A 22,740-nucleotide genomic window follows, 5' to 3' on the forward strand; every position below is an offset into this window, starting at 1 on the left:
AACCTCTCCTCTGGCTTTTGATCTGTCTACTTTAAGACACAACAACTCTATAAACATGAATAGATAAGAAATTTAAATTCTTTAAATGTTAAAAAAACCAAACCTGACCAGATTTACCATTAGTAATACTGATTGCACAATATGAAATTATCTAGTTTAGTCTGAAACCAAAGAAGCCAAAATGAAAGCACCAAGAACAAAAGCAGTCTTATTTTAAAATCCTGTTAAATCTGCAGAAGGGACAATCAATTAAATACCTCCAAGCTATTCTAAATTGTTTCCTGTCCATATTGCTAATTTCAAAATGTCAGCTAATTGTTCAGCTTTCTTCCTCCTGCATATAATGGACACTAAAGACAATGATACGTGAATTCTCCTACAGACCAGACTTTTTCAAAATTCATTGTCACAAAGTCTCAAGTTTGGAACCTCCTCAACTGACTTGTATTTACAGTATTAAAGAGGTAATGGGACTTTGCAACTATGTTCTTAATAGCACTATGTAAAAACATACTTTAAAAAAACCCACTTCACTCCAAATTAAATATACAAAAGAATATTAGGGCTTGCATTCTTAGTATTTCCCATCATTCCAGCTATGCTATTACAGTAGTGGCAGTCCTTTATACAGATACACCTAAACCAGGTAAAATTATACATACAACAGTTACATTTCACTGGATAAATTACTATATAAAACTAATGCAGCTGAAATAGATCTTAAGACCACTTAAATGTTGCCAGATTATGTACTTGTATTGCAGTAAATAAATAATTTCAGGTACATTTGTAGCAAGATTTCTGATAATGACAAGTCCTTAGACTAGTTTCACTTCATTTCTCACCATATAAGCAAGCATATAAACTATCAAGTGTTTGCATTTGATTTCTAAGAGCAGAGGAAGAAATCTACAAGAACTCAAGTGTAAAAGATATAATGCAATTAATATTAAAACAATCTTACCTTTATTAGGTTTGGATGACTTGTTCTTGTTAGGTTTAAAACAAGAGCCCCTTGATTTATCTTCTCTGTCCTTAATAAATTTCTGCACATCATCCAAAGAAAGCTTTTGAAGGACAACTACAGGCTTAGCTCCTTTATTTAGATCTTCCACTAGCCCAATCTTCTCTACTTTGTCCTTATGTTCACCTCTAAATTCAGTTTTCCTTGACTCCTGAGTAACATTGCCATCTTTATCACGCTTGATTTTTGGAATGACAAAATGTTTCAATGCGCCTGATCTTCCCCCCAACAAATAACTGGGAAACTCTGCTTTATTGTCACCATGTGCTTTATTACTATCTACTTTACTCTTATTACCATCTGTCCTTCGTTCATCCTTGCTGTTTGGTGACTTAAAACCAGGTTTATCAGGTCTTGATTTGCTAGAATCCCCTTTAGTTTCCTGTTTAATACGAGGGCTGTCAGGTCTTGATTTCTGATCCCCAGAAGAAAACCTTGAATCACCAGACTCATGCCTGTATTTCCTTTCAAATTTCTCAGGTTTTGAACTATCAGATTTAATACCATGCTTAGAATCATGTTCATTTTTGTTTGAGGATCGCAAATATTCAGGCCTTCTAATCTTGGATGGATCTCCTCTGTACCTCTCTGACTCCCCTCTCTCCTCAGATCTTTGTTTAAGGCTATCCTGGTCACGCCTTGGTGCATCAGAAACTGAGCGCCCATCAGGCCTTGGTTTGGTTGGCTCAGGTCGACTTTCAGGTTTCATCCTTGAAGGATCAGATTTCACATCTAGTTTGTGCCTAGATATTTCAATTTTCTTCTCTGACAAAGGTTTACTGGAGTCCCTCCTATTATCATGTTTATGTTTTGGTGTTTCAGGTCTGCCTTCACTCTTCTGTTTTGGTGTTTCAGGTCTGCCTTCACTCTTCTGTTTCGGTGTTTCTGGCCTCTGTCGTATTTCCTGTTTGCCATTATTTTGTTTTCCCTCATTTTGTTTCATCTCCATTTGCCTGCTCTCATTTTGTCTAGATTCTGTCTGTCTGTTCTCATTTTGTTTCATTTCCATTTGTCTGCTTTCATGTTTCACTTCCAACTGCTTGCTCTCATTGTATTTACTTTCCAACCGTCTGCTCTCATTTTGCTGGAATTCCATTTGTCTGTTTTCATTTTGCTGGATACCTGTCTTTTGACTTTCAAAGTCTGACTTTTTTCTAAAAATTTCTGGATGGTTTTCAGGTTTAAATTTAGGAACTCCAACAGCGTCTTCTTGGGGAACACACACAAACCCGTCATTATGCTGCTTAATTTCTTCAGGTTTTTTGATGGTGTCCAAATCCTGAGTTACTGTTGCCTGAGAGTCTGCTCTTCCTGCTTGCTGCAGATCAATACTAACCATCAATGCTGGCCTTGCCCCATTTCCTGCAGAACCTGTCTCCTGAGAAGCTGCTCTATTTCCTCCAGTAGCACCTCCAGCCTCTGGTGGTTTGTTTTCTTGTTTTCGCTTCTTCAGAGGCTTATCTGCAAGAGAAAAAAAAAAATCACAAATTATATATAAAAACTGATAAATGTCCAAGGAAGAATGTCCATTCCCTTCCGCTCCCACAATTAATTCTCCTCAACATAGATGCGCACACACAACAAAATCCACTGAATTTAAAAGCAAGAATAGGACTTCTCTAAGTAATACTTTTTCATGTATTCAGACTATCATTCATTGTCAGTCTCCCACATAGGCCAGTTAATCATTAAAAAAACTCTCCCTCAAAACATATTAAATCAAAGGCCCTGTTTAACTCCCAAGAGAACCACCTAATAAACAGCTGCAATAAATAAGGACCAAAAAAACCCCACCCCATTTAAAAAAACCCAAACTACTCAATTACAGTTGAAGCAGAAGTCTGAGAAGTCAAAGTTAAGGTGCAGCTCCACAACTAGTTTTTGAGGAATACCACTATAAAAGATATCTTCTGCAGATTCTACCTGCTTTACTACATGTGTACTAAGCAAGGATCTGCAATGATTATGACAGAGGTTTTCCCTATCTGGTTCAGTGGATCAGCTGGACTTCACACATATTTTAGGGAACATACAAACAATGGACAAAAATGATAAAGTAACTATTCCACCACTCCATGCTTCTCTTTGAAGCAAAGCAGTACACCAAGGGTTGGCGTCTCTACCTTAACACATGCATATTAGGTGGGGGGCCAGTACACGCTTAAAAACTTGTGCAATTTTCCCTTTGCAATCATAATGCTTTTTATAGATGAAACAAAAATATAGTGATAATTTTCTGTCAAGAATCTGACTCTGCAATAAGCCTTTAATTTTACACTAAAAAAACATTAGGAGCAGAATACAGAAAAATTGAGTCAACCACACACCCTGTAATTTGTAGAATTCACAGAAATGAGAAGCACATGGAAGTATCCAAAAGAGTATATTCTACCTATATAAAACTACAACCTATTTATATTACCAACACAGAACTCTAAACTAAAAATAATTTCTGCCACAAAAACTAGGTGCCCTACCTGCACTAAAGCTTATATTCTCACTTCTCAACTATCACTGTGTAATTTGTCCAAAAAAAGTTACTTTCTCTGCAATCAGGGAATATGATTGTAAGTCTAAGGAATTACTAAACATAGATGTATTTTCAAAATGCTTAGACCACAAATGCAAAGAAAAATACCATACTTTGTGCCTAGGTTTGTGGAGCCTTATCACCAGATGCAATGAACCAGCTTTCCTACTCAGAGCAGGTGAATGAACAGTAAGGAGGATGCAATCAAGAAATAGGGAAATAAATGTCAATGAAAAAACCCACACAGTCCTTTGGAACTGTAAACCAGAATTACAACACTTGAATTCTAATTCTAAATTTTTTGGAGATTCTTATTTAGACATACTTAGAAGGATCACCTTCAAAATTAAAATTCGGCCACAGTAACAAGCAGTAACATGGTCAGTTCCAGTGATGTGAACAGGCTCTTTTCCCTATCATGTTAATCCCCATATCTATTTGGATATCTCTTAACTTTCTAAAACTCAAAGGTTTTGTACAAGATTTAATGGCTCGAAGACAGTAAAGAAAGATACAATAAACTCCATGCAGAAACTGATCAAATAAAGAACTTTGCAAAGCTCAATAAAATCCTGTAGGAATGAATACCAACTTTATGATAGATGTGTGAAGCAAAAAAAAAATTACCAAATCAAAGATGCAGCTCTTTAGCATGGAGATTTTTGATTTTTCTGTGCTACATGAAACTGCTGGATTCATATGAGGACTTATATAGATGTATTTTTCTTGACTATGAATTAGAACAAATACACATTCATCCATACACATCATTACCTTACTTCTCAATTAAAACCATAAATTTTGAAATCTAAATTCAGAAACTTGCATTTTTACGAGAAAGTTGGTCAGCCTTGTCATTTTAGTCCAGAAATGCCAGGCACAGTGAAGAAGTCCTGTAAAGCTCTGATGGTGGATCTAACAGTAGTCTTTAAGACATTACTGTTATTTATGATCTGCCCCAAGTCTTTAACTGAAGTTTTCATCTGTAGCAGAAGGGAACATGCGTTTGTATTTCCACAACTGCATTTCACTATCTAATGCATCACCACAAGGCACTAGTGAAGGTGGTTTGCATTAACCTACCAGGCTGAGTAATTCAGTTTTAAGCAAAAAAATGCTTTCCTCTCTTAAGCCTATTATAGGAGCAGATGGCCACAGGCTGTGATGCCTTAAACAGCTGTAGCTGGATCAACCAAAACTCACCTTTCAGAGCCCTCATGCTGAAGGCACCAAGAATAAACAACCAAAACAATTCAAGTAGGGCCAATTTTCTTGCTTGGACTTCTGTAAGTGACCAGGCTCAACATGCTTCTGTTCTTCACCATCCAAAATGTCAAATTGTAAGTTGAGAACACATAAGTAGATGATCACATCACAACTTGGCACACATATTCCCTCTTAATACATAGCTCTTCTGATGCACATTCTTCATTTTTCTTGACATTAGAATACTGATCTTTTAGTAACTTGACATCTTGCCTGAGAAGAAAGGGACACCTTCGTTTTCTTAACTGGCAAGGTGATTGCAGACAGAGTTACAGATCACTCACAGATTTCTGATTTCCAGTGCAACTTGAAAGTGAGCCTCAAAACTAGACTCAATCATTACTGCTTTGCCTCTATGAGAATTCTGGATCTAGGACAAAAAAAGCTGTCCTGAGTAAAAAAAAACATCCAGTTGAACTAGGGCAAAAAAGGTAGGATGAATACATAGTACCACTTCCTTCACAAAGCATAATGAAAAAACTCCATTGAATAAGTATAAAACTTTTAAAGTTGACATAATAGCTGCAGAAATTTGAAAGCTGAAACAAACCATTGGGTTTTGACGGCTTTATAAAATCTTGAACTCACTTTCGGCTATATGAATTAGAATCAGCAAGGTGAGAAGAGAGTAGTTAGCCTCTGAAAACAGATATCTTCAGATCTTCTCTTTTACAGTCAAATATATGCAAGTTTGCATATAGCTGCTCTTTTAAGTCATGAGTCCCAAAATGAACAGATGAGCTTTTACAATGTCCACTGAAATACATTCATAGCTTTCACGGTGTGAGTATTCAAGTTTCACTCACTTCATTCCATAGACAGTAGTGATTTTTTTATTTTATTTTTTTTTAATATGGTGATCTAGGACTTCACCGAAATACCAGACTAATGTCTCACTTTGAAATCTTACAGACCTAGATCTAAAGCTTGTTGCAGCTCCAAATACATTGGCTCACAATCTCTTTAGTCCAATAAAATGTGATCAGAATGTTTTTGCTTCCATCTTTGTAACACTTTTCATAGTAAAAGGAGTATGTATTAAGTTACAGAAGAGATTTATGAATATATTAATGGTAGGGTATGCGAGTTCATTGATTTCAGATTCTTTTCAAAGCAATTATTCACTCCTCTACCTTTCTCTGAGGTTATAGATATATTCAAAATATACCTACATCTTTTCCAATTCCTTTAACAAATTTATGGTAGTTCAGAGAACAGTTACTCTATGTATGAATCCTTTTGGCTTGGCAAATTCATAGGAATGTTCTCTTTACCTTGCAACATGCTCACTAAAAGGCAGTACCTTGGAACTCAAAGCAAGATTATAAACTACATTATACTAAAAAATAGTAGAGCTATTTTATCAATTGAAATGATTCACTGTGGTACAAGAAACAAAACATTACTGGAACCACAAGCTTGACATAGGAAAAAAATCAGCTGGATTTCCAAGTGGTAATCTCCCATCAATCCTCTTATGAATAGTGTTCCTGGAGACAGGCTATGGCCTTCACTTTTGGAAATATCTGCGCATCAAAATTATGCATACTTTAAAATCTAGAAATTATTTAATTAATTAATTACTGTGGAACCTTTGTGCAACAAAAAACACATTGCACTGGAAAAACCACAGACATCTTGAGATATATTTTTGCTGAAACTACATGGCAATCATGATTTGAAGACCATTCATCCTGAAAACAGATGTGCCTGGAAGCTGAGGAAGTGTGGTGAAGAGCTGAAGCAAGTGGATGAGGAGAGCTGTATTATAAATGTATCTCTGCTCTTTTACTCACCCTAGAATCTTTCCAAAGCAAAAGTCAAGACACCATTAGTGCTGATATCCTCTATGTTACTGCTTCCTTGCAAGACTGATGACTGCCTTAAATCCCAGAATAAACTCTTTAAACACTGAGTATAATTGGGGGGTGATAGCCAGTTCTAGAACTGCTTGGCCTAGCAAATTGAAATGGGCCCTCCATAAGTATCAATGAAAAGGTAACCAGTCTAGATAATAATCACAAGCATTGTTGCTAAGCTTCCTTTTTAGCAGAATGGTAATGCTTCCCTCTATTAATACTGTTTGGCATACTTATATACAGACATAACAGATAAATTTTTGCTTTCCCATTTACACCTTGTAAGGGATTCAGTGGGAGACTTCATATTCAAAATGGTTAAATGTGAATGTTCTCTTCAAGATACAAAAAAGATTGGTCCTCTAATGATGAATTCTAGATGAACCATTTAAGTGGTAATTGAAAGTAAAAACATTCCTTTTGTAAAGGATAACTTTTTAGAGTTTTACGTCTTTAAACTTCTAATTGTTCCAATCTCTCATATTAGATATTACTGGGGTATGCTTCCACTCATTTGAAATAGCACTTATTTAATTGTATCACTAATTAATGATTTTAACTCAAATATACTAATCCTAAAAGGTTATAACATATTGTCAAACCTTCCATTTTTTAACAACATGAGAGACAAGTCAGACAGAGGCCAATTATAAGCTGATCTATTTAAGCTAGCAATCAAGATTAGAAATTTTCAACAAATGACACACAGCTATATGTCCACATAACAAACATATGTCCACTGTCAACTGTTTCCTTTTCTTAGTTAGTTTTCACAGATTTTTTCAAAGTTGTCTAAGTGCCCTGCCCCCACAACCAACAGTGTTCTGTAGACCACAATAACCTAATCTGTATACAAGGAATCTTCAAAATTACTACAATTGTACCAATGGATGACCTATCAGTGGAGTGAGAGCAAATATCTGTTCTTTTCTATCCCTTATGTATGCACACCATTGACAGCCCATAAGAGTTTGCTTCCAACTGACCTCAAAGTCCTATACCAACTGAAGAAAAGAATTGAACAACCAAAGAAAACCCTTCCCATCAGTAGAAGAGATTGCAACACTACTAGCCCCTCCTCTAGAAGGAGAGATTCAGCCAACAGGGTAAAGATTTTATTCTCACTGCTTCCTCCCTTACAGAAGAATTCAAGAAAGTATGGTCATGAACCTCATACAGGAAGCTTTATAGAATGGTACATAATTCCAAAAATCTCTGAAGAGATCAGAAGACTTTCAGCTGCTGCAGTTCAAAGAAAGGGACTTGCAAGACTCAGAACAGAAACACCTACTAATCTTTAGTGACCTGTTAAAAGACCTCATTAATCTTCTAGCCATTGTCCAAAAAGGAAACCCCATTAGAAGGGATGTCCAAATTCACTCAGTTCAAAACACAAAAGAGCTATAGTGACATTCCTGACATGCTTTAAGGAGTAGTAGACTTTATCAAAACGAAGATTCTGAAGTTTTGCTTCTTTTCTTAAATATAGCAATAACATAATCATGATATCGTCTTATGAATTTTTCTGCTTAAAGATGTCTGATTACTCACTATTATCTATCAATTACAGTAATACAAAGGACATACTACACCAGGAAATAACAGAAAAATACACTAACATCAGACTTAATGAAAACGACTTTAGTATCACAACTAACATATCCAATTAGATTTTAATTCATTTGTATAGACAGAAAACTTCAGAAATAAGCAATGGCTCTCCCTTCTCCCTTCCAACTGTTAATTTTGTTCTGCCTTGCACTCAAAAATATCATCAGTTAACTAGATCAGTAACATTTATAGTCCATGACAATGAAAAATACTTGTGTCTTCTTATTCTGATGTCATCATGAACTTAGTGACTGTGAGCTACAGAACCCGATTAAGCTCTTAATAGGGTTATTAACTACTCATGCCATTTCTTTATCGAGACTTAAATCCACTATAGAGAAATGACTACCCCAGTATGTAAGTCATTACTGGGTTAATGGTATCATAAATTCTCTCATCCAACAGGTACAATCAATGGTAAACATTACATGCAATTTATATTGAATTTTATAGTCTTAGTTTACAGTGTAGACTGAAACAAAGAAGGTTTCTGGCTAAACAGCTACAGTTTAGTTATCTTCTATACCTTCCTAGAAGAGCAGTTTTCTGCACTACCCTATGTAAAGCACAATCTGGGATAAATAGGGGAATTTTGATTTAATGTTACATATGAGCACAAATAAAAATGCTGTTAAGTTATATGATCCTACCTTTTTTTTAAAAAAAAAATTTCATTTGTTAAGTATTGGTTATATTGGTTATAATTATACATTCTGTTATTTTATTAATTGGCTACATAAAATTAGACATAAACAAACTATTCATTCTTAATAGTATTCTTCTATTAGTTTCCTCTTTAGGGAATTTTATGGGGGAGATGGGTAATGGGGAGAAAGGGAGAGGAGCTGGGTAAGAACTTAAAAGGTAAGAGAAAAAGGTTACTTACCTAGAACTGTAGTTTTGAGAGTATTGCTCCGGCAGATTCACACTCTTGGGATGTGTGTCTCTGCTGCTAAGGGCTTGGAACGAACCAAAAAAAGAAGGGCCCACAGCAGGCATCCAAATGCCCCCTAACTGATCCAATTATTGGAAATAAAGTTATTACAGCTTCACTTCTTCCTAATTCAAAGAATCCACAGTAAGATTCCAAAGAAGTGGGTAAAATGGATCCTCAGGGGTAAAATATATAGGGAAAAACACACATATACAAGTCGGTCTGTCTCATTGAAAAAGTTCTTCTAATGCTTTTAAGTTTTAAAAAAATATTAGCCCCCCACAATGAAATGGTTAATGATTTCATTACTCTTCTCACAAATGCCAGAAAACAGTGTCTTACAAGCAGAACTCCTCAATCTGTTAAGACAGCTGTATCATACAAAAGTATCTTTGAAAAAGCCTAAAGCCTAACCACACAATTCAGTGTATGGAAGAGATCAGATTAAAACACAGCAAATCTGAATAAAATAAAAAAGCTAAATCAATTTGCAAAAGCATATCTGAAAAAGATGGGTTACTTCCTGGGATTTTATGTAATTTTCAAGGTTATGTTCTCTTTTCCTATTGCTAAAAGACTGAGCTCCTTTTAGCATTAATGTGTTAAGCATTTTTGTTTCACAGTATTTAAAGGTTTTAGAAAAGCATGAAAAATTTTGATGTATAAACTTTGTATCTGAAAATTAATTCCGTAGCAGGTCTAAATCTTGAAAAAGAAGAACTTTAGTGTAATGTTCTAGGAAAGATTTAGTCTAAAAGTGATGGACTAACTTTGATCTACTTAACTACACACAAAAGTAAGCCACTTATATTTGAACAGTAGCAAAGCACAAGTTAATGCAATGAACTGAGGTTACCAAAGTGAAATTTCTCCCTCCACATTCCTATCTCTCTAAAGGAAAAAAAGATGCCTGAAACAACAGAAATTCCTAGGACAATTTTGAAAACTTAATAGGATTTCCTGTAGTTATTTGGACTAGTCAACTTCAGAATGTGAACAAAGCATAATTTCAGTCAAGAGAACAAGGTGGTTGGTTAAGAATAAGGTATTGGTTCAGAATATAGACCTCTACTTGTTTCAAAAGCCTTCAATAGCACCAAATAGTACAGGAAGTGCGACTATTGGCAGTAGTTAGAAGAGAAGAAAGTGTGAATTAAGTTTCACTACTTTTCTGAAGAAATTACATCATCAAAATATCACAATGTAACTAGAGCAGAGGATGGCTTACCTGTCAATCATTGTGTAAAAAGTCAATTTACTTCTCTAATATCCCTTTTGAATCACTTTCTTTCTAACTTAGATAATCTGAGTCTTGGTAAACAATAGCTAGATTTATCTGTAATATACACATTCTTTCAAAAGAGAAGATATAATCTAGAATTGATTAACATCTTGTGTTTGATGAGGGTATAAAGGCCATTGTAAAGGAGGCAATGGGAACAGAAGACCTGAGTTACGTCATGTTGCAAGGACAATTTAGCACTACTGAAACCATTAAATGTAAGAGATGTATTGGAATGTAACTTTTGGTGCCAAATGCCTCGATATTCAGAATCTCCTTTCACTAACAGATACAGAAAAATTACATGTTAAATTAATCAATAGAGAGACTTTTGTGATGGATAAAGTAGAAAGAGGATACAAACTCCTGCCCTTCCACACAAAGGACAATGATGAAACCAACTTGTTAAGCTTTGCACTTCTCTATCATGATAAATGACAAGGATACACTCCACCTAATCCAAGAGCCAAGTAGCCCAAAAGGATAGAATTATAAAAACATAGCTGCAAAAAGCACTCAGATATGAGGAAGGAAGCTTATATTATAAAATCACTCCTTACACATATTTGACACAGACTAGATCAAATTTGTCATATTTTGCATTAGTGAATTTTGCACTAAAGATGTCTTTTTCATAAAGCAAAAGCATGAAAATCAGATTTCAGAAAGGTATGTGGCTTTTCAAAGAAGAAGGCACTTCTGCAAAACCCTGTGTTAGTTCCTCTTCCGGAATACTGACTGCTTTGCACTTTGTTTGGTGGAAGCTAAACATTTTAACAGCTTTATTAGAAACAAAGATTTATTACAGAAAGTACTATAATTACCACAGGAGGGCTCCAATCCCCATTTCCCACCAGTACCAAATATAATAAAAGGACTTCAGCATCCAAAAAAAAACCACCCAGATCTGAGCATTGCCTTAGCCAAATTCTATAATTTTTAGCAAAAATGTCCCCCCCCCCCCCCCTCACCCCCCCTCCCTATCTTTGCTGCTTCTCTGAAATGAACTCCTCCACACTACTGGCTATTAGCCTCAGAAGAAAATGAAGTTGAAAATAAACTATTTGAAAATCTGTGATTGAATACAAGCTATGGTGATTTCACATCTAAAATAAAGGACAGAAGAGACCACTAATCTACTACCAAAACTTTTGAGTACCACTTTACTGAAAGTAGTTTATGGAAACTGGTATGAGTGTACACAGAAAACACAATATGGCTGTAATATGCATTCCCATGCCTCTGTTACAAAAGCAGCAAAGATGCTTTCATGCAGGTTTTAGCATGTGCTAGCATTTTGAGTAAGTTCTCTAAAGGGATGCTTGCTATTGTAAAGCATCAGCTGGCACTATGCACTCCCACTCTATTTAGACCAAGTACTTGCACACCCACCATATGTAATATGAAGTTACAGTACATGTACAAAAAGGCACAAATGCTAAGCTTTTGTATAAAGACACTACGCAGGTTTGCAGATATGAATGACATATTTAGAAGTTATTGAATATGTTTCTATCAGACATATTCCTATAGGAATAATAGATGATGCCTCTTCCTGCAGTCTCACAAAATGAAATGCCTCTAACTACAACAATCCCAGACTCTATCAGCTTCTAGACATAGCATAAACTTACAAGCAATGGGAAAAGCATTACCAAAAAAATAAGAACTGTATTTCTCCAAGGTAACAGTTTTAGGAAGTCTGTTCCAAGACTGCTAAAAATCTTTCTACTAAATACTCTGCAGTCATGGCTGAAACCTCAAGAGCCAGAGTGAAAAGGTGAAAAGCACTATTGTCTATCATAGGGGCAACTTAGCAGGAGTGAATAAATAGTGATTATTTGTCCCAGGATAAGGCAGCAATTCTTGTACCTGACTTATAGCAACTGCAGGAACTCAGGAAGATCTGAGGCCTACCAGAGGATGCAGGTAAGGGGAAACCATAATGTTGGAATCTGTATTTGGGAAGATGGTTATTGACCAGTGGTGAACAGGAAAGGTCACAGTCTATAAAAAATCCTTCTTTTTCCCCAAAAGAAACAAATCAAGGTTCTGACCATGGATGTATAATTACGGTAAACAAACTCTACAACTTATTGTCAACTTTTTCTGAAAGACACAACAAAACAGAAAGTGTGTTTTTAGTCTTGATCAAAGTTTGAAACCATCTGAAACTGAAGACCTTCAAACCAGTTAACAACAGAAAAAGGTAGAGAAATCAAAATAAAATGCTTCTCATTTTTTCATCTGCTCCTCAGGTAAAACATGGTAGAGATTCTATTGCAAGTGTATGGACAAAAATGTAGCTTTTGAAGTATTACACCACAAACTACAAGCTCTCCAACAATAAACTTAAAATTCACGGAAGAGATTTAAGCAAATAAACAAATTCCCCATCTCATTAAATTAAAATTAAGGAAAGTACACATCCATAGAGATCTCTTTTGAGGTAAGCACACCTTTTCTCCTTATACTCATAAATAGTTTTTCCTAAAAAGATTTGATTTAGTTACCAAATAAGAAACAACTTAAAAATTAAACCTTTTAGTACTGCAACCATTTACAAACTCACACACACACACACACACACACACACACACACACACACACACACACACCACATACACACAAACATGCACAAACTCTCTCCTCCCCTCACCACTCAGGCATCTCTAAAAATAGTGAAAAACCCCTAGGATTAGGGAGAAAATTGGCACCCTCTCTGCTGGTTAAAGAACTGCGTGTAAATTCATTCCATGAAAGTATGTCTCCATGGACCATTTTCACCTATGAACCTCCAAAATGAGAATTTTCACCATTTTCCATCCTGCAAGACTTTTCTTGAGAGTATCTAATAAATTAGGATTATGCTACAAAAGATTTTTTTTTTCTCAGAAGTTAAACACAATACAGAGGAGGATTCTGAAAAATACTTATGGTAAATTATTACCGTCTAATTCATAAAATACATCTGAAACCAAAGACCTTCAAACCAGTTAACAACAGAAAAAGAAAGAGAAATCAAAATAAAAAAATTGATAGATTCAATTAAATCCATTAAGACAAGAAGTACATCTACCAAAGTAAAGATAAAACATTTCAGAGGTCCACGTGGTTCTTTACTATGGACCATACAGATATATGGTAGCTCTCTAAAGTTTCTAATGCCTACATAATAATTAATATCCAGTTGAACAAACATTAGAGACAACATAATTGTATATATTAGCCAATCATTACACTACCTTCAAAAGAACAGAATAGATGTGATTTTAATCTAACATCTCCTTCACATTAAATCCAAATGGGCATATGAATAGAAATGGGATAAAACAGTTTTCCTGTATTTTCTTCAATTAGGAAACATGGATTAATAACACAACTAACAAAACTTACTTCAAGTTTTGATTTATGGTACTGCTGGGATTTTAGAAACTATAAACAACATCAACTGTACTTCATTCAGTCTCATGGTTCAAAATAAGAGTATTTTAAAAGAATTTTGAAACATAAGAATTTTACTTTCCATCCATTAAGACCCCAAATAAAGAATACCAGATACTCAAAATATGCATATATGAAAGATTACAGTTCATCGTTGGAAGGGAATGGAGATGAATGTTGCAGAAGAACCTACACTGAATAAAAAGAATTGAACTATGTGACAATGACAGGAAGTTTTTTATATATATATATATATATATGGGGGTTGTATATATATATATATATTTATATATTTATATAATATATAGTGTATATACACACACACAATCCTTTTACCTTTATCTTGCACTTCTTTTGAAAATCGCTCCCTTTCAATAGCTGATTCACGTTCTATCCGCTCAATTTCAGCCAATGCATCCAACTCTACTTCATCATATGACGTTATAGCTCCTTGTTGCGAAACCTGTTGCTGTGTCTGTACCACAGGAGTTTGAGGTTGTTTTGCAGCAACGGAAGTGTTCTGTTGTAAAACAGGCACTTGTTGTGCCTGAAGGAAAGCTGTCTGTTCATGCTGCGGCAAACACTGAGCAGCGTTTAGTGGGCGGTTAACATCCTGTGGAGTAACGGGTGTTTTAGAAGTCTGTCCTGGGTACTGCACATTAAAAGGAATATCACCCTCTGACACACTGCTGTTTTCCAAACCAGAAAGCATATCATCCTGCTGGTCCATATCCGAAGATCTTACACGAGACAGTCTTAATGTAAGCTTAGTGGAGTCCTTGGAAGGAGAGCTAATGATATCATACATTGCAGCTTTTTCAGTCTGGTCTTTTTCATCCTTGCCTAACTTCATTTTCTTTTGTTTCTTTTGCTTTCTTTCTGGAGAATCTAACAATATGTCTGGGGGAACATCTCTAGGTGATGAATAAGGTGGAGGCTGAGATTGTTGGATTAAAGGTTGTCTTGATCCTAGAATAATAATTCAGAAAAACTGAACAGTTATGTTGTTTCATGTTTATATAAAAACACACTAAATATAAGCTGCATACTTTTAATGTGTATCTCTACATATAACTGTGTTCACAAAAGGTCTAAATAAGATTGGTAGGAAGTACATCATTGCTAGATCAAGATGCAGTCTAGATAGTTGCAGTGTATTTCCTAGGAATTTTAGCTGTCCACTGCAAGTAGAGAAGGGACCATTTCAGAGAAGACGGAACAAAAAAAACCCACCACCAAAAAAAGAATAAATAAAAATAGTACCTAAGGTTCAGAATATCAGCTATTAGAAAATGATCAACAAAAGCAAGTTGACGACAGAAAAAAGTAAAGATCAAAAAAGATTCTTATTAAGGTCTAGTGATGAAGACTTAATGATCAGTAAGCACTAGCCATTTCAGCACACATTTTCAATAAAAAAAAAAAATAAAATCAAAACATACACAACCTCCTTAACTTGGATTCTGACAGTTCTTTTTTTAAAATTTTTCTTCTTCTTTTTAAAATTTTATTTTAGGTAAATTTATTCCAACCTCCCCCATTCATTACTATCTAGAAAACACTAATTATCTAAAGGCATCTTGCTACCATTCCTTGTCTTATCTCCTCTCCTTTTTTGTTTAATGTATGAATTTTTGCTTCTATGTGTACTCTTTCCAGGATTTGAGGGTATCTACAGAAGTTTTAAAAAGAGGATACTTCTAATCAAATAATTTCTCCAATTAATTACATTTGAAGTTCTACTTCCTCTAACTAATCAGCTTCCTGTAACTGTTAGCATAGAAAAATGTCTGAGAAACAAAGAAATTTTTCAACCTGTCACAATTACAATTTTGAGCTGTAGTTTTGGCTTAGAAGGGAATACTGTGCAAGGTGGGGAACACACACAGTCTCCACTTCTCAGAACAACCATTCAGATTCCATTCATCCATTGGGGAATACAGAAAGGAGTGACTGAAGTTATTATTAGTCATTCTAGTCAGGTCATCATAGGTCAGCACTCCTAACAACATGCAAAAATTAACTGGAATTCAGGTCCCGTGTGTTTCATTCAAGAAACACTACTAAACAAGAAAGCAGTTTTATTTTGCAGCTTAAATTTCTACCAGGTATTTTTGGAAGTTTTAAGAATCATTTATCATTGTACCAAACTGTAGATGAAAAAAACAGTATGGTTATCTCTGTCAAAGCTTTAATTTACATGAAAAGTATGCTTTTACTGATGACCTCTTTGCACAGACTGCTATGCATTTGTCTCCCCAGACCATTCTTTAAGAAGTCCTGCAGCTTCTATATGTAGTGAGCAGGGTATGACATGGTTTTATCTTAATCCTTCTTGGCCCTCAGCAACAAATCCATATTCTGTCAACATCAATTTGGGAAGGCCTGTTTTGACTCATCCCAATTTTCTAACTATTCTACTAGTCTACTTCCCTTCCTCAAATCAGATACCACACTCAGCCAACCAGTACCAGTACCAAAGTTCTCACTACACCCAAAGAAAATATCTCCCTTGCTTTTCACCAGATTCCTATTCTTGTCATGCTCTTCCCCACAAGTACCACTTCTTTGGGTAATTTATAAGATTAAATGTAATGTGTATCAGGAGTCCTTGATTACTAATTTCTTTTATGGCAATGACTGTCACTCAGGAAGTACAAGCTGGAGGATATTTCTATAAATAGTAGAGGCAACTCAGAACTTTCCGAAGAGATATTACATCTTAAACTTGAATTATCTCTTATATTAATAATTCTAGAGTTGCAACAATGCAACTCTTACTATTTTTCAGTTCTACTTCTAAACACAGAGAACAGGTATGATTCTCCCTTGTTCTAACCTTTTAGATAAATATGAAAAGATCTGATTTGGTATTAATTTGGCATTTCTCATGTTGAAAAGTAAGGCTGCAGCAGCAGATAAAGTGGTTCTTTTTATCTTTGAATAGACTTGAGGAGGCCAGAAGGATTTCACTGCATTCAATTGAACAGTCTTAGAATCCAGTAAATGAAGAAACAAAAGCAAAATTTTGCCTCTCCTAGGCAGCACTACGAATAAGTATTTGAAAGTATCTTCCTTCTAAAGGAAATCCTTGAAATGTTTTGATAGTAAGGCCTACAAGCTGCATTTCAAAATAACATGTTCCAGCACAACTTCACATATTTCTGAGATGGTTAATGATGGTTAAGCCTCTGACAACATGGAGTCTCAGAAGCTACAATGCCTATGTATGGAGGTGTGGTGAAAAGAAACTGAAAATTATGAACCATTTTTGAACAGTTTCACCCTACCAGATACCTTAGCAGATATCACACAATGAACACAGCACATACCGTTCAATACTGAGACTTCAGACAAAAGCTGGAAGTGTACCCAGGTGGTCAAGAAAGCCAAAAGCATCTGGCCTGTATCAGCAATAGTGTGGCCAGCAGGACCAGGGCAGTGATTGTCTCCCTGTACTGGGCACAGGTGAAAACACATCCTGAATGCTTTGTTCAGTTCTGGGCCCCTCACGGCAAGAAAGACACTGAGGTACTGGAGCATGACCACAAAAGGGGAGCAGAACTGGAGCACAAGTCCAGCAAGAAGCGGCTGAGGGAGCTGGGAGTGTTTATCCTGGGCAAGAGTAGGTTCAGGGGAGACCTTATCACTCTCTACAACCACCTGAAAGGAGGTTATGGCCAGGTAGGTTGCTCCCAGGCAACTAGAGGAAATGGCCTCAAACTGTAGAGGTTCAGATTGGACCTCAGGAAAAATTTCTTCACTGAAAGGATGGGTAAGCATTGGAATGGCTTCCCAGGGAGGTGATGGAGTCACCATTCCTGAAGGTGTTCAAGAAATGACTTGACGTGGCACTTAGTGTGAGGGCTCAGCTGACATGATGGTTTTCCTTTAAAGGCTGGAACAGATGATCTTGGACATCTTTTCCAACCTTAAAAATTCTATGAAAACTACACCCATTACACAGAGAGGGCTTTGTCTATTAATGGTGGAGTCAGTCTGCAATATTTGCTATGGGAGAAGTCTTGGGCCATTATATGTCTGAGAATAAATGTATTTACCAAGACTGGATAACAGAAAAAAAAACCCAAAGTTTCAAGAATACACAGACAGTTATGATGAATTTGCTGAACCAGTTGAGATTCCAAGTTTGATAAGGTTTGTTCTGCAAAATGCTGTCAATGCAGCAAATAATATACAAATCTTCAGAAACTATCTTTAGGAAAAAACTAGATTTCTTATTTCAGAACACAGAAATATGTAGACAACTTTTGAGTCTAAATCTAGGGCTGGGCAGTAATTCAAGAGAAAAGTGAATCTGACTTTCTGTAGCTGATTTTCCATCGATAGTATCATTAAAAGAACTCTGTGCACGCTCTCTTTATATAGAATGAGTATGTACAACTTCTGCGATAAAAGGAGGTTCTCACTGATTCAGAAAGGTCACTGTATTATTACCAAACAGCAAATATAGTCAACCAGGTAACATCAAACATAGCTGAGAAGCAGGTACCATCTGAGGAAATGAGGTCTCTACAGAGGACAAACACAACCATCAACAATACCTCTCTAGTCTTTCAGCAACAGTCATTCTGACCACCCATGATAATCCATGGGCTGGTTCTGTACATTTCTTAGTTCTTCCATTGGTTCTAGTGGTAGATGGCACTGAGTATGGAAGAAGTTTTATCAACTCCTATAGCAATTTGCAAACACCTTTTTTTCTGTAATTCTTGACTGGTATCTTATCAAATCCTATATAATACTGCAATCAACTCCAAAAATAATTTATTTGCACTGACAGAGATTTAGCCTTCTTTAAAATGTAAAGTTTTGAATCCATTGCTGGTTTGTTTACCCTAGGTCTAGTTGCTCAGTATCACTAACTTGGATAGTAAACAAAGAAGCTTCTGTGCAGGAGACTGCACATATCGCTGACATCTTGATCTTAAGGTTTTGTCTCGACTTGCTAATCACACCACAATACTCACACCGTCTTTAAGTATTTGTTACACTTCCTCTGATCATCTCTAAGCCTTTTCACATCACTTGTCTTTCAAAGATGATGCAGCAAAGTCACACCACTGATCATACTCTGCTGTGATCCACATGGTTAAAAAGCCATTACTAAGTTTCTCAGGAAGTTAGGATTCACATATTTTTCAGTATTTAAAGAATTATCTTTCCAATTTACAATAACAAATTCTAAAGGGTCACATGAAACATTATCCTCATATTCCTTTAATTCCCTTGCAGGCAAAGGTTCTCAGATGTTAAAGCCTTTCACCCATCCTATACACTCTTTTTCCAGAAGTATCATTCCCTAAACATGAAAGCTGGAAAAACTTTTAGAGAACAAATGAGTATTAATGCTTAATACTTGGTTCATAGTACACTGGAGAGAAATTTCAAGAATGTCCAAGTGCTATATTTTTTAAAATCCATAGGGAAGTGATCTTCCACACCCCTGGAACATGATTTAAATAGGTACCAAATTTATACACCAAATTGGTGTATAAGCCTGAACACAACATTCCAGACATTTTACTGGAAAAGCCTTTGGAAAGAAAGGCTTTAAGAAATTTATATGTGCTACCTGTGAATAATTAAGATTCCACATATGAGTAATTACACTGTAAGCAAGCTCTTAACGGCAGAAGCTGGAGAACGAGAAGAGAACCAGCACATTCATATTGTATTCACAATGACATTTGACTTTTGGAAAATGACTAGGAACCTTGTGGTTACAAAACCTGAGGAACACACTATTACAAACAGATTTTAAGAGACTGCAGTTAAAATGTGTAAATGAAGTGAGTCTTTTTTTTTCCTTAACATGATCTTATTTATCCCCTTCACATAAAAAGAAAGTTTTCATGAAAATGGGATCAAACAAATTCACCCAGGAACTCCAGCTAAACCAGTCCCAAAATTGGTAATAATCACTGAGAATTTGTGCTTCCAGTAGACTCAAAAAGGGAAAAACAGTCCCTTCAAAAGGATAGAAAAGGCCTACCCAGAGAATAACATATAGTCTGTATGCTTTAAGTAAACACTAGAATAATTTTTGTGTAAGAACTGAGATAACGAAGAAATGGTACTCCAAAAGGAACTTTTTAAGAATGAGTATCATCAAATCTTTAAGAGAGTTGAGTGCTATATCTGGACTCTAGCATGGCTTTTTATATAACTTCTCATAATAATTTCATTAACAAGCTGAAGAGTTTTAATCTAGTGTAATCTACACAAAAATATGTTGATTATTGTAAACTGTACTGTGGATCTATGTTCACACAAATACAAGTCTTCTTAATAAAAACGAAGTGAGTGCATGTGAAGAAGTGCAGCTTTCCAGAGCACTGTCGTAAGAATAATAGTTTAAAATATTTGTCTTTAATACCTTCTCATGTAACAGAATTAGAGATTATTTTATTAATCTAAATATCATTTACTGCTTTTGGGTTTAAGTCTTTGAGAGGCCAATCCCTGCTTTTAAAAATAGAATCAAAAGTTTTCTTGACTAATTTGAGTAACTTTCTGAAACAAAATAAGTTCAGTTACAAGAAGCATAAACTTCTTATTTATCTGTGAATTGCAAACCATAAGAGGCAGATAGACAAGCTCTATAGAAAGACAGAAGAATGTTTAAAAAAACTTGCACTATAAATCTAAGTTATCAGCAAAGAGCAGCTATACTTACATATACAACAGTAGTGTCACACAAAGTAGCCTCCAGTATTTTACTGACTACTCATCCTAAATTTTCAAATGGAGATGTATCTATGTCTTAGAACAGTTGAACATCAAGATATACGTAGATCAATTAGAAGTCAGTTAAAAACATCAAAGACAATTGGAAGCTCAGAAATGATGATTTACGTAAAGGTAAGAGAAACTGTGCTGTTCAGTTTGTAGATTAGATTAGTGCAAGACATAAAAATGTTCTTTAATATGTAAACGTCTGATATAAAAAAAAGGACGTGATCTGTTTTTCTTTGTCCGTTGGAAAGAAGTCAAAAAGCATCATGACTAACTGCAACAAAAATTATTCAGATTAAGCATTAGGAGTTTTCTAGCACTAAGAATTTTAATAACTTCTATGGTAAACTCAAGCAAACTCTGTTACTGACATTTTAAAATATATGGAAGTTACTGAGAGCAGTATTGCTACAGCTCAGCCAACATGAGTGTAAAGGGATGACAAGTCCTCAAGTCCTTTCCTGCAGCTTTTTCTAAAATCCTAGAATCTTCCCCTGGAAAGCTTCCCAAATTTTGCATTAGATATAAAGAAGATGTTACTTATTTAGATTAGCAGACAACAGTGACACTTATTTTTAAAGAGCACTAACTCAACTTAAAATTCAAACTTAAAGGGATCGCATATGTGACAGATAAAGAACATACATTTCAGAAGTTTGTATGGCCAGATTGTATTCACTTTCCATATCCTCTTCCAACAGTTTTCAGGGAAGCGTCCCACCGCTCTACCCAGAGTTTGAAATGCCTCATGTAAAAACTCAGCTTTGGCTGAGAATGGATGTATTCAGAACCTCCTTGCATAAAAAATTAAGACTTGAAGGAAGAAACAAGAACAAATGCTTATTTTGGTGCTATCAGAAAAAAATCCTTGAAAAAATTTCTTCTACCCTTCTTTTGAAAGAGAGAAGGGATGATGATATTTTTTCTTCATAAGTAGCACTGAAGAGAAAACACTGAAGTCTACACAATAGATTTGAGAAGTTTCCTAATACTTCTTGTTATCTATTCTATATTCAGAGACTAAATGTAGTGCAATCTGTCTGGAGAAATTCTGTGAAAACCTAAGAAGATAGACGTGAACTTTGCAAATTATTCAGAAAATAATCAAATATTAATTAGCAATTTCTGGAGGGAATACAACCATTTTGTGGAAAAGAGTGCCAAATTACATAATTTCCTAAGAGCTGATGCTTACAGATGTTTTCCTAAGTATTTAGGAAACTGTATGGAAACAGAACTGTGAATGATATGAACCATTTGTAGCAATGATATGCTCTTTGTAGCAATGGACTAAAACACTGTGAAAGGCTTTCCTTTATCCAACTTTTTAGAAGTTTCCTCAAGAAAAAATTAAGGATTAAAATAAAATGTGAGGTTCCATAACAGTAGGAAAGTAGAACAAATGGATAAAATATTCTGATGAGTAATCAGTCTTCAATAATTGAATCCAGAGGTTATTTTATGAGGTTAACAAGAAGAAAACACTCCATGATAATCCATACTGTATTCACAGAATGAATTTTTAACAAGTGGATGTGGGAACAGATGACAGCACGAAAACAGAGGCATTATGATGTTGCATAGCTAAAACCAAAAAATGTTGGGGATTAAACCTCATCTGCTCTTGTACATTTAATGAAGCAGAAGTGAAGCAAAAACAGTGAAATTTTACTCCACTGATGAAGTAACACCCCAAAACACAGATATAAGTCCTGCCATCTCTCAAATATTTGCCTGTGTTGCAAACAAAATTTCTCCCTCATTAAGATTCTGTCAGACAACTACATTCAGTGTGAAGGTAACTCCAGACCATTCAATCATGATCTCCATTTCTCCGGAAGTCCTATAATCTTTGGTAAATGCCTCAAATCTTTGTGTTCCATAAGAAAGCTCAGACACTATAACAATGTTCCTGAGATCTCTCTCTGATATGACTGGTTACACCTTTTGCCATTCATTTTGTCTTTCCAGACAAATGTTAAGTATTTTGCTCATTTTCTTTATCAAGGTTTGTGACCTGCCAACCAAACT

General features: G+C 35.4%; 1 protein-coding gene across 8 annotated transcripts in view; it reads right to left on the reverse strand.

Annotated features, from left to right (window-relative positions):
- NIPBL (NIPBL cohesin loading factor) overlaps nt 1–22,740 on the reverse strand; it is a 150,127-nt gene that overhangs the window by 57,265 nt on the left and 70,122 nt on the right. For 5 of the 8 annotated variants that reach the window (XM_014256949.2, XM_088054677.1, XM_088054675.1 and 2 more), the window contains 2 exons: nt 14,287–14,919; nt 965–2,485 (listed from right to left, as the gene is read on the reverse strand). The exons of 1 other annotated variant lie outside the window; for it this stretch is intronic. In XM_014256949.2, the coding sequence (XP_014112424.1) occupies nt 965–2,485; nt 14,287–14,919 (2,154 nt within the window). The remainder of the gene's footprint in view (nt 1–964; nt 2,486–14,286; nt 14,920–22,740) is intronic. 2 more of the 8 variants (XM_014256951.2, XM_014256953.2) reach the window with 2 other exon arrangements.

Source organism: Pseudopodoces humilis, chromosome 4, assembly GCF_049639895.1.
Source record: "Pseudopodoces humilis isolate 2021_Gansu_Grassland_sample_001 chromosome 4, ASM4963989v1, whole genome shotgun sequence".
Classification (NCBI taxonomy): domain Eukaryota; kingdom Metazoa; phylum Chordata; class Aves; order Passeriformes; family Paridae; genus Pseudopodoces; species Pseudopodoces humilis.